Source organism: Pygocentrus nattereri, chromosome 18 (genome assembly GCF_015220715.1).
Source record: "Pygocentrus nattereri isolate fPygNat1 chromosome 18, fPygNat1.pri, whole genome shotgun sequence".
Classification (NCBI taxonomy): Eukaryota; Metazoa; Chordata; class Actinopteri; order Characiformes; family Serrasalmidae; genus Pygocentrus; species Pygocentrus nattereri.
This window is the reverse complement of record NC_051228.1, coordinates 37,223,843-37,237,359: the sequence shown is the minus strand read 5'-3', so window position 1 is coordinate 37,237,359 and position 13,517 is coordinate 37,223,843. Positions and strand designations below refer to the sequence as shown.

The 13,517-nt window shown below is 43.2% G+C and overlaps 1 protein-coding gene across 1 annotated transcript in view; it reads right to left on the bottom strand.

The window, feature by feature from the left end:
- The window catches only part of frem2a (FRAS1 related extracellular matrix 2a), a 137,954-nt gene that overhangs the window by 60,676 nt on the left and 63,761 nt on the right, over positions 1 to 13,517 (bottom strand). Inside the window, exons 5-6 of the mRNA XM_037547206.1 lie at positions 11,896 to 12,021; positions 5,142 to 5,393 (exon numbers count right to left, since the gene is read on the bottom strand). Coding sequence (XP_037403103.1) covers positions 5,142 to 5,393; positions 11,896 to 12,021 — 378 coding nt within the window. The remainder of the gene's footprint in view (positions 1 to 5,141; positions 5,394 to 11,895; positions 12,022 to 13,517) is intronic.

Genomic DNA, 13,517 nt, shown 5'->3' with positions numbered 1-13,517 from the left:
TCAGTGTATTTACATGCCCATGAGTAATCAGATAATGAGGAAATTCCAGGTCTACACGAATCAGACAGTAATCAGATTTCTGCTATACAACCAGCCAATAAACACACAGAATAAGACATGCCAAACGTAACGTAAACTCAAACTCAAACGCCGCAGCTTTGTGCCATTTTACCTGTAAATATGAACATACATCAACTAGAAGATGCCTTCATTTCTTTAAGAATGTAGTTGGTTTTACCTCAAAAAGTGTTTTGCTGCATCTCTTGGCAACATCGCTTACTTATTTCAAGTAAAGCAGTCTGTTTTCACACATGCACAGACAGAGAAATCAGAAAGAGATCAGAGTAAGAGCTCACAGCGCTGAGAAATCGGATTACGGAGCTGAAATCCAGCCTCTTTATCAGATTCTTAATCAGATTATGGTGTAGTATGGTGTAGTATGGTGTGCACATAACTTTGAATAATCATGAATAAGTGCAGAAGTCTGATTACGATCAGATTACTGCATATAAACAAACTCAAAGTTTCACAATACTTTTGTGATAAATTGTGTTTTTTATATGCAGGACAGTTCTTATGTTTTCAGACTGATCACTATTTTACCATCATCAACAATATGAAAAAAAAAAAAAAAGCGTGTAGTTTCTCCGCTGGTTTTGCATCGTAATTAAAACGTCTATATTTGTGTTGTAGATCCCTGGTTCCTATCACCGCCACTGTAAAGACATCTGAAACAGTAAGTTTCTCTGCAATGAAGCGCTTCAAACCATCAATCGACTTCTATTGACTTTTTGTTTACATCTCAACCACTGAATTATGCAGAAATATTGAAAAATTGGTGGACTCCCCCTTTAGCCAAACATCAGGTCCCACAAGAAGAGACAACTCTGCCTTCCAGACCTGGAACTCAAACTAAGCAAGCCTCCTAAAATGCTAGACTGGTGTTTCAGAGGGTTCAGTGCAGATCCAAAGACCGGCATTTCAGATAGGGAGCAGATAAGATCTGCAGCCCTCAGGATGTCGTAACACCGAAAACGAGGTCGTTCTGGAAACCTCCGATACTTAAGAGCCTGGGGCGCGAGTGTTTTGTGTGGAGAGAGTGAAAGAGTAGCTTACATACAGCAGCATGTCTAAACAAGCCACACAGGGTAAGCTCTCATCAAGCAGCGCCTTCCTCCTCCAGCCATGCAGCATTAGCACAAATCTGCTGCGCAGCCCCCTGTAGAGCGCAGCTCCACCTCAACTAGAGCTGTGTAAAGAAAAATCAATCAGACGTTTCGCACAACAACTCCACCCGACTGTCTGAAGCACGCTGGATTTCTTACTAATCCGTGTTCAGCCTTTAAATGGAGCACGCGCACGTAAACACATATCCATGCACGCAGCACCAGCCCTGGACCATCCCTGGGTGAATATGCATCACACTGAGCACTTTGCTGAATGGAGGTTAGATGATCTGCCTGTTCCATCTCCGTCTCCTGACGACGACTCCCGCTGTGAATCTGACCTGCGCAAAGCCGTCGGCTCCTATTCTCTGCATGACTGTTTTAGAAGAAGCGCAATAAACCATAAACGGAAACAAAGGCTTCAGAATCCCAAGCTTATAGCCAGAACATAATGATTGTGCTCGCACTGGAAAAGCAAACAGGCTTAAAGAGCCTCATCTTTATCTGCGGTTTCAGGCCTCATAAACCCGCGTAGAGAAAAAGACAATCCTGTGCGCAGTCACTGCTCAAGTAGGCCTGGCGTTCTTTGTACATACACTTATACTGCATTTAAATGGGAAACAGAAGGCTTTGTTTTATCTGGTTGAGAAAGACATAATACAGCCCATTCTCACCCGATATGCGGTATAAATTCAAATGTTAACTGTACGACTGGCCAAATTCAACCATTGTTTTCATTCTAAGCAGAAATGAATCAGCATTTTATGAGTCTACTATTGTTAGTTTCACTGTTAGAAATAAAAGGTACCTTAATCAAGGTACAATGTAAATGTACCCTCAAAAGGTACAAGGCCTAATTGTGAACCTTAGGTAAGTGTCTCACAGTGGAAAAGTGCATTTACACACCTTTTCATAACCTAATGTTTTAAAACAACCATTTAATAAAAAGCCTGGAGGCGAGGCAGGGCGTGTGGAGTCAGTACAGCTTAGAAAATATCATTTCAGTGGATTATGGTTCAGTTATGTTCCCTGACTAAAAGTACTGAGATGGACCTTGGAGCGTACCACCCCAGAGGGTGGTGCAGTGGGGCAGTCGTGGGCTGGAGGTTAGGGATCGGGCCCTGTGACTGGAAGGTTGCTGGTTCAATCCCCAGGGCTGACAGTCCATGACTGAGGTGTCCTTGAGCAAGACACCTAACCCCCAACTGCTCCCCGGGAGCTGTGGATAGGGCTGCCCACCGCTCCGGACAAGAGTGTGCTCACTGCCCCCTAGTGTGTGTATGTGGTGTTTCACTTCACGGATGGGTTAAAAGCGGAGGTGGAATTTCCCTGTTTGTGGGATCAAAAAAGTATCACTTAACCGAGACAAGAGGGGAACTGTGACAGTGTCATGCCTTTATTTCTGAGAGTGCTCTATTTAAACCTGGAACACTTACACTAGAAACGATAGGGGCACTCGTGGGCTGGAGGATAGGGAACCGGCTCTGTGAGCAGAAGGTTACCAGTTCGATACCAAGGCAAGTGTGCTCACTGCCCCTAGCGTGTGTGTGTGTGTGTGTGTGTGTGTGTGTGTGTGTGTGTGTGTGTGTGTTCACTAGCACGTATGTGGTGTTTCATTGCACTGATAGGTTAAATGCGGAGGTGAAATTCCCCCATTGTGGGACTAATAGGAGTCAATTAATCTAATTACAATATTTTATTTTAAAGACCGTTGTTTCATAGCCTCGCCGCCAGTGTGTGAAGCAAAGCTTTAACTGCACTGCACTCTGGGGCTGCACCACATTAAAGCAGCCTGGAGAAAACCTGCAGTTTGTTACCAAGACGTTTGTCTAGCCCAGAATGCATAGGCTGATGATTCAAGTCATTTGGCAGCATTAAAAATTAAAAATCACATTAAGAACCGTAAACACAAGCTGGCGGCAGTCATCCACTTTCCGTCTTAATTTCAGTGCTAAAGGAAGGCAGCAGCAAAACGCAGATTCACTTCTCAGGCCCCTTGAGGTGACAAGTTGACCAGCGCAAAGACTTTTAAAAAATCAATTATATTCTGGTACATTTGAATAAAAGTGTCACTCTACCCCATCAGCAACAATTAACTACCCACCACCAAACTCACAGGCCTAAGCAGTTATATGGGAAAATGTTACCCAGCTCACTAAGGCTGAATCCCAAATGGCACAGTACTCTCAACATAGTGCACCATGTGGGTCTTAAAATAACAGCTCCTGTAGTCAAACAGTGGAAAATATGCCATTTCAAATTCAGCCACATGCACATAATTCCCTATTACTATGGACCGCCTCCTTGTTTCTACACTCACTGTCCACTTTATCAGCTCCACTTACTGTATAGCTGCACTCTGTAGTTCTACAGTTACAGACTGTAGTCCATCTGTTTCTCTGATACTCTGTTACCCTGTTCTTCAGTGGTCAGGACCCCCATGGACCCTCACAGAGCAGGTACTGTTTGGGTGGTGGGTCATTTTCAGCACTGCAGTAACACTAACATGGTGGTGGTGTGTTAGTGTGTTATGCTGGTGCAAGTAGATCAGACAGCAGTGCTGCTGGAGTTTTTAAACACTGTCCACTCACTGTCCACTCTTACCTTGTCAGTCCACCTTGTAGATGTAAAGTCAGAGACGACAGCTCATCTGCTGCTGCACAGTTTGTGTTGGTCATCCTCTAGTCCTTCATCAGTGGTCACAGGATGCCCACAGGACGCTGTCGGCTGGATATTTTTGGTTGGTGGACTATTCTCAGTCCAGCAGCAACACTGAGGTGTTTAAAAATTCCAGCAGCACTGCTGTGTCTGATCCACTCAGATCCACACAACACACACTAACACACCACCACCACGTCAGTGTTACTGCAGTGCTGAGAATGACCCACCACCCAAATAGTACCTGCTCTGTGAGGGTCCATGGGGGTCCTGACCACTGAAGAACAGGGTAACAGAGTATCAGAGAAACAGATGGACTACAGTCTGTAACTGTAGAACTACTGTTATGATGTGACAGAAACCCAGACGCTAGCGGATGAGAGGTTAGACGGTTTATTCGTCTACCTAGCAGCCAAGGCAACAAAAAGGGGCAAAACACAAAGGAGTAGTCCAAGTTCAGTCCTAATGTCCAACACCAAATCCAAACAACCAGCAAAAGTACCAAAAAGTGAATGGCAAAAGATTTGATCAAAAACACGAATCCAAAAGGTCAAAGTCACAGTTAAACAATATAATAACAGGGATAATCCGCTCAGTAAGCTTCAGAGAAACCAATACCTCACACTGACTGACTGTCAAGCCCAGGCCTTTGTACTCTGTGCTCTAATGAGACACAGGTGGCATCAGTTAAACGTTCTGGGGACTGTGAGCGCTGATAGGTGCGCGAGCCTGAGTCCAGAGTCACAGGCTCTCCCAGCGTATTCTAGGAGTTGGAGTTCAATTGATGAGTCCAATGCGTGACAACTACAAAGTGCTCCTATACAGTTAGTGGAGCTGATTAAATGGTCAATGAGCGTAGAAACAAGGATGTTATGCCTGTGTACAGTAAGGATGTACAGTGCACTTATTGGGTGGACAAGGCGATATTTCATGACTCACAAGCAAAACAACATTCACTACAATAACTAAAGTGTTCTGAGGTGGTGTGAAAAGCTAGTTCACCTGCTTGTTAACATCAAGTATAGTGTATTTATTTTATGTACTGAGTATTTTTTCACTTAGTCACTGAAAGAATAATATCCTAAAAATATCCCCACTAAAAAATAATGCACTGGATTTACTCGATTGCAATGTGATGCATAATTTGCACATGAATAAAATACCTCCACACATCTATCGCAGGTAAACGGAAACACAAAACTGAGCAGATGTCAGATATTTTATTCATGTGGAAATGTTTTATAAAGACTTGAATCAAATGTGAAACGTTTTTAGTGTTTAATATTCTAGCACGGTTCCTCTGAGATCTGCTCTTACCGTCGTCCAGGTCGGGCAGGACACTGATACGTGTGCTGGGGTACTCTGAGCCCAGCCGGCCTCCCAGCGGCATGCTGAGGGTCACGTTAAAGCTCTCCTCCTCCTCGTACAGCGAGTCGTCAATGATGACCACGCGGCAAAACTTCTCCCTCTCCCCCTTATCAAAGCTCAGCATGCTGGTCTGCTCCTCTGGCCGGGAGATGTAGTCCGAGTAAGAGAGGACAGTACTTGGGACAGTGCCTTTAGCAGAACCTACAAAGGAGGAGAGGGAGGAATAGCATCTCTAAAGTCAAGTTCCAGACTATAACTTGAAAAAGGCTTAGTCAGCTGTTCTCCAGTTTATATTCAAGTTCTTGTATTCTATATTCATGTATACAAATATGTTATATAAGGGTTAAGGCCCAATCCCATTTCTTATTTCTACCCCTACCCCTTGTTTTCGAGTGTCACTTTGCCCCTCAGAACTGAGTTACAAGTTATAGTGGTTGAAATTGTCCTCAACAAATAAGGGACCCTCAAATATAAAGAGCATCACTTCATAAACGGCTACTAGCGCCGCTCTGTAGGCGACCCGGCCCGTCTGCAGGGACAGCAGAGGAGGGGAAAGTTCAGCTCCTCACTGCTGGGCTTTAGTTACATTTAGGGATCATACGCCTTCAAAGAGGGGGGCAATTATTTATTATCACCCACCACTAATTCTTCAGTGATATGAAGCTGAAGTCAGAGATTCTCCAGATTCTTGTTCAAATTTTCCCATTTGACAGTTTATTGTTGCAAATTAAACGATTCAGGAAACCAGCTGGAGTGATTATAAATGCCAATAAGTCAATTCATCTCCAAATTATCGATGTCCGTCTTAAATCTCTCTATTTCTGTAGCTACTAGCAATGTCAGACTGTTGTCTGTGTCGCTATGGTGATCAGAAGTCTGCGCTGATCTTCAGGGTTAAAGGGTGAATCAGCAGTTCTACATTAACTCCAGATTTTAAGACCATTTACTGTTAAACTGTGTTGAAGGATCAGCAGAGCTTTATTTTACTGTAGAGGAGGATTATTTTATTATTACCTACTGATCTGATTCAGCTGTGGAGACACAACAGAGCAGCAGAAGAGCGGCGTGTGGCTCCGGATTATTGCTGACCCCTGTGGTAGTTGGTGGATTTTGAGGTATATCTTGGATTACTGTCCTGTTGCATGGCTTTTTTATATCTCCACTTTCTTGATTAACTGTGTGTCACCTCTGCTTCCAAAACTTGCTGATATTTAGTGGAATTCACTCTTTTATCTACCTGTGCAATCTTTCCTGAGCCACTGGCTGCCATAAAATCCAAAAGCATTATAGATCATCAAATGCTGCTCTGTTTCTTCAGACAATCCTTCAGTGATTGTGGCCAAAAATGTTACTTTTTTCACCTCATCAGCCAACATTTTTCACAATGCCTCTGGCTTAGATAGATGTTGCTCTGAGGTTGCAGGTGCGCTGTCATTCCTGTGTCAGCTAAACTTTATTGCAGATGCTTTCTGTATTCTGCACTGCTTTTCTGGCCAGTGTACAATCAGTTCTATCTGAGAGTTTTCTTGGTCCTCCAGGTCTTACCTTGACTTCCACAGTTCCCCTTAACTGCCAATTCTTATTGCCATTTCTATGCCACATAGAAATATTGTTTATTTCTAGGCTTCTATTGTTTTGTAGGCATCAATGAGCTTCATTTGCAGATGCTCAGCCAGCTCTTTAGTAGCACAAGCTTTAATGAGTCAGAGAATTCTCTGTACTCTGGAATCACCAGCTGACAATTCATAATGACAATTCTTGACTTGTCTAATCCAGAAAAGCCAACTAAGTCCTAATGATTTAATTAATTTCTGAGACTTTAAAACAGGAAGAGTGTCCAAACTTTTGTCCATGCAACAATTACAATTTTTTGTATTTTTTAATTTGATTAAAAATTTTGCTTCTTATCACTTCGAAAAACCAACCAAATGTATCATTTGGCAAGTGATGCCCTAAGTTTTGCATATAGACTAATGTATCTAAATGTATAAATATATAATATATAACAGAAGTCACTAATAGGCAGACTGTGGTCCAAGTCCAGACCCAGACACTGTACTATGCAGACCTGGACCTATAACCAATAAACTATGTAAAATTATTTATTTTGGCGGAGTGGTCATATTTTAATCAGTGTAACTTTTCTATCTTTTACGGTAGGTTTAGTGGCCCGAGAGACTTAAAGACCAATCACATGTTGTACATATCACACGTGATGCTACTCAGCCAATCAAATCGGTGCATTACGATGAGCTCTGAGACTCGAGTGAGTGGCGCCACACAGGGGAGGGACGAGGAGAGAAACAGCAGTCAGAGAGGAAAGTGAGTCAGAGGGAAGTTATTCCACATGACGTGATCTAAAAAGAGGAAACTGACAGTAAATGTTGTTGAAATCTGACCGAACTGGACTTTATTTGATCTGATGTTCAGTAAATGTTGTTGAAATCTGACCGAACTGGACTTTATTTGATCTGATATTCAGTAAATGTTGGTGAAATCTGACCGAACTGGACTTTATTTGATCTGATGTTCAGTAAATGTTGTTGAAATCTGACCGAACTGGACTTTATTTGATCTGATATTCAGTAAATGTTGAAATCTGACCGAACTGGACTTTATTTGATCTGATATTCAGTAAATGTTGTTGAAATCTGACCGAACTGGACTTTATTTGATCTGTTGTTCAGTAAATGTTGTTGAAATCTGACCGAACTGGACTTTATTTGATCTGTTGTTCAGTAAATGTTGTTGAAATCTGACTGAACTGGACTTTATTTGATCTGATATTCAGTAAATGTTGTTGAAATCTGACCGAACTGGACTTTATTTGATCTGATGTTCAGTAAATGTTGTTGAAATCTGACCGAACTGGACTTTATTTGATCTGATGTTCAGTAAATGTTGTTGAAATCTGACCGAACTGGACTTTATTTGATCTGATATTCAGCTGTCGACTGTATAAGACGCTGATATTCCTACTCGGCTACTTCAGTAAACAGTATATGGCACTGAATCAGGATGAAAAGTAGATATTATGATGTTCCAGACCTTCGCTTGAGGAAATTTTCTCTAATGGAGTCTTGATTTATACCCCTGATTTATAAAATGTAATAAAAATATACGTCACATAAAATCTACTTTTCTTACAAAAGAAGCAAACTTTGTACAGAAAATGTCTTGCCTGATCTACATTTGAGGTCACTTTTGAGGGAAATCGTTAACGTTAACGAGAAAGAATAATTGGTTCTGGCCAACTAGACTGACGAACATGAGACTAAGCCTTAATCATGCTCGAGGTCACTGTAGCCCCTCTGGAACTTGAGTTTAGAATTTAATAATAACTTAACACTTTCAACTGCTAAATACCCTGCTATAAAAAATAAAGGGAACACTCAAATAACACATCCTAGATCTGAATGAATGAAATTCTCATTGAATACTTTGTTCTGTACAAAGTTGAATGTGCTGACAACAAAACCTCACAAAAATCTTCAATGGAAATCAAAATGAGGCTCAGTATTGTGTGTGGCCTCCATGTGCCTGTATGACCTGTATGACCTCCCTACAACAAGCTCCTGATGAGGTGGTGGATGGTCTCCTGAGGGATTTCCTCCCAGACCTGGACTAAAGCATCCGCCAACTCCTGGACGGTCTGTGGTGCAACATGGCGTTGGTGGATAGAGCGAGACATGATGTCCCAGATGTGCTCAATCTGATTCAGGTCTAGGGAACGGGCGGGCCGGTCCATAGCTTCAATGCCTTCATCTGGCAGGAACTGCTGACACACTCCAGCCACATGAGGTCTAGCATTGTCCTGCATTAGGAGGAATATGGTCTCACAAGGGGTCTGAGGATCTCATCTCGGTACCTAATGGCAGTCAGGCTACCTCTGGTGAGCACATGGAGGGCTGTGCGGCCCTCCAAAGAAATGCCACCCCACACCATTACTGACCCACTGCCAAACCGGTCATGCTGAAGGATGTTGCAGGCAGCAGATCGCTCTCCACGGCGTCTCCAGACTCTGTCACGTCTGTCACATGTGCTCAGTGTGAACCTGCTTTCATCTCTGAAGATCACAGGGCGCCAGTGGCGAATTTGCCAATCCTGGTGTTCTCTGGCAAATGCCAAGCGTCCTGCACGGTGTTGGGCTGTGAGCACAACTCCCATCTGTGGACGTCAGGCCCTCATACCATCCTCATGGAGTCGGTTTCTAACCGTTTGTGCAGACACATGCACGTTTGTGGCCTGCTGGCGGTCATTCTGCAGGGCTCTGGCAGCTCCTCCTGTTCCTCCTTGCACAAAGGCGGAGGTAGCGGTCCTGCTGCTGGGTTGTTGCCCTCCTACGGCCTCCTCCACGTCTCCTGGTGTACTGGCCTGTCTCCTGGTAGCGCCTCCAGCTTCTGGACACTACGCTGACAGACACAGCAAACCTTCTTGCCACAGCTTGCATTGATGTGCCGTCCTGGATGAGCTGCACTACCTGAGCCACTTGTGTGGGTTGTAGAGTCCGTCTCCTGCTACCACGAGTATGAAAGCACCACCAACATTCAAAAGTGACCAAAACATCAGCCAGAAAGCAGAAAGGTACTGAGAAGTGGTCTGTGGTCCCACCTGCAGAACCACTCCTTTATGCCAATAATTTCCACCTGTTGTCTGTTCCATCTGCACAACAGCTGTGAAATTGATGGTCAGTGTTGCTTCCTAAGTGGACAGTTTGATTTCACAGAAGTTTGATTTACTTGGAGTTATATTGTGTTGTTTAAGTGTTCCCTTTATTTTTTTGAGCAGTGTATATTCTAAGACACTTCGAGAATGGAACCCCAGTCTTCTAAATGTCAACCATACGCATTTAAAGACAGCATTAGCATAAAATGGCATTAGGAGTTGTCATTAATAGACCGTAATGAATCACAATCAGACATTCACTGAGTCACTGTCTGTGCTGGCAAAGCTCTTGATCCAAACGCAGCCTTTCCAGAGTCAGGCCTTCTCAAATCAACTGCACAACAAGCTTAACACCAACCTGAAACGCTATAAAAACTACATCACTTTTTTTTTAAATGTTGTTTTGTTGTTGTTGAGAAATAAGTTACATTTCCCTCACCTGCCTCTTACACTGTTTGAAATAAATGTACTATGCAGGTCCATGATTCATTCATGAAGGTACAAACAAAGTAAGTGCACCCTCAAAAGGTACAGCAGTGGTTTTAAGGTCCAGTGGTGAGTTTTCCCTAGTGGAAAAGTTGGTATTGGTACCTTTTCATAACCAAATGTTTTAAATCAGAACATTAAACTAAAGTCCTGGAGACGAGACGGGGGGTGTGGAGTCAGTACAACTTAGAAAATATAATTTCAGTGGATTCTGGTTCAGTTATGCTCCCTGACTAAAGGTACTGAGACGTACCCCTGAGGGGCCCACCACAGTGAGAAGAGGGGAACTGCCGCAGTGACATTGTCGAACCTTTTCTTTCTGAGAGTGTATAACAAACACAAACAGCTTGGTGGTGGGGAGGTATAGTTTTGGAGGACACAGTTGAGGAGGAGGTACTGCTTCGAAGGACAAGGTATAGAGGTGTAGTTAAAAACAGGAGGTATTTTTAAAGGAATGATGCCACTTTTCAGCACTTACAGAGAGAGATGTTCAGAAAAGGCTGCAGCCTTTCTAAAGGGAAAATGCTCTGCAGCTATTTACACAGAGAAATTAGATCTCTAGTGGTTCTAATGGGAAAAAAAAACTACACAGGATGTCCTTATCGGTAGGTAAGTGAGTCAGGGAGGCCAAAGCTACACGTCTTGCAATATACATGGAATTTGAGATGGAAACATGGCAAACACAATGTTTTTATCAGTGACTGTAAAGCATTTTGAGCTGCATTTTTAATGTATGAAAAGTTTCATATTATAAGATCAAAACCTACAACATTTTTGCAGAACGTAATCTATTTACACAAAGCATTTTCATTGCTAAAAGTCTGTTTGATGATATAATAATAATAAGATGCCTGTATTTTTTAAACTTATTTTCATTTAATCTCTTGCAAGTTGCACAGATGTGAATGTAAGCTAGTGTGAGGCACTGCTTCCCTGTTACGCTCTGAATTAGTAGTTATATGAGTGAGTGAGTGGGTGAGTGAGTGAGTGAGTGAGTGAGTGAGTATGAGTGAGTATGTAAGTGAATGAAAATGTTGGTATGTCAGTATGTTAGAGAGTAAGTGAGTGAGTATGTGATTGAGTATGTGAGTGATTGAGTAAGTGAGTGAGTATGTGAGTGAATGAGTGAGTGAGTACGTGAGTGAGTGAGTATGTGAGTGAGTATGTTAGTGAGTATGTCAGTGAGTGTGTAGGTGAGTTTGTAGGTGAGTGAGTATGTCAGTGAGTGTGTAGGTGAGTTTGTAGGTGAGTGAGTATGTCAGTAAGTGTGTAGGTGAGTTTGTAGGTGAGTGAGTATGTCAGTGAGTGTGTAGGTGAGTTTGTAGGTGAGTGAGTATGTCAGTGAGTGTGTAGGTGAGTTTGTAGGTGAGTGAGTATGTCAGTGAGTGTGTAGGTGAGTTTGTAGGTGAGTGAGTATGTCAGTGAGTGTGTAATATGTGAGTGAGTTACACGCCAGGTCCGTGGGGTGCTTTGTATCTAAAGAGCAGCGAAAACAACACACTACACTGATCCACTGATGGCTGAGACAAACTCCAGAAGGCTCCTGCTGTACCTTGCACTGTGTAGCAGAGCACCATCAGTTCTTCACTGACATCTCCTGTCCTGCGCACTGGAACCAGCAGCTCTCCAACATCCTCCTCAACGGCAAAGCTCGCTTGGGGAATGAACACTGTGGACTCTGTCAAAGCAGAGAGAGAGTGTGTTATTCTTCCCTCTGTGTACTGTGTACTCTAATTACAACCACAGAAGAAGATTTAGGGCTACCCTGGGAGGCAGCCAATTTGGAGAACCACGGAGAGCAGATTGATTCTTCAAAACATCATTATTTCGCTCGGGTGAGGGATGTGACTCGCCTAGCATTTCTACTTTCAACAAAACCAACCGAAAAAAGAGAAAAAGCTTTTTTGATGTAAACTCCCAACTGTTCCAGACTGAATATATTTTTTTATATTAGATTTTACTGCCCTTTATGGAAACACAATATCAGTCCCTGGTGGAAGCTGCTCTGCATTCCGTGACGTACACGGCTATTGACCGCAGCAGATGAAATGGCCTGGCTGAACTGCAGCGCGCCCAGCCGTGTCTATTTTCAAATACTGGAGGTCAAGAACGAGTCGACATCTAAACAGATTTTTACAGAATGCTGAGGTGAGTGAGCGAGTGAGCTGTGGCCATTGAGGGCGCAATCAATCAAAAGGCAAAAACTCTCGAGTTTTGGTGATGTTATGAAATCAACACAGCAGCGCATTCGCTATTCTCCCACCACCGCAATGGGACCAATAAAAAAAACAGAAAAAAAAAACAAAACAAAAAACCCTCAGACTGTGAGCTGTTCTTGTTCCAGATTCCTCTACACATGTTCTCATTATCTCTGATCCCTCTCTCACATCTCTACAGTGGCCTTTCTCTGCCCATCTGCCTCTTCTCAGCAGAGAGAGAGAGAGAGAGAGAGAGAGAGAGAGAGAGAGAGAACAAGAAAGACAGAGAGAGAACAGTCTAGTATAGTAAGAGGGAAAGAGGAAGAGAGGTAAACAGACCAGTACAGAGTGTGTGTATGTGTGTGTGTGTGTGTGTGTATAAAGAGAGAGAGAGAGAGAGAGAGAGAGAGAGAGAGAGAGAGAGAGAGAGAGAGAGAGAGAGAGAGAGAGAGATAAAAAGAGAGAAAGAGAAAAAGAGAAGCAGAGAGAGAGAGAGAAAGAGAGAAAAAGAGAGAGAGAGTGAGACAGAGAGAGAAAGAGAGAGATAGACAGACAGAGAGAGAGAGTGAGAGAGAAAGAGTAAGAGAGAGACAGAGAGAGAGAAACAGACAGAAAGAGAGAGACACAGAGAGAGAGACAGAGAGAGAGGAACAGACAGAGAGAGAGAGAAAGAGAGAGAGACAGAGAAAGAGAGAGAGATAGAGAGAGAGAGAGAGAGAGAGAGAGGGAGACAGAGAGAGAGAGAAAGAGAGAGACAGACAGAGAGACAGAGAGAGAGAGAAAGAGAGAGACACAGAGAGAGAGAGAGAGAGAGAGAGAGAGACAGAGAGAGAGAGAGACAGAGAGAGAGAGAGACAGACAGAGAGAGAGACAGAGAGAGAGAGAGAGAGACAGAGAGAGAGAGCGAGAGAGAGAGACAGAGAGAGAGACAGAGAGAGAGAGAGAGAGAGACAGAGAGAGACAGAGAGAGAGACAG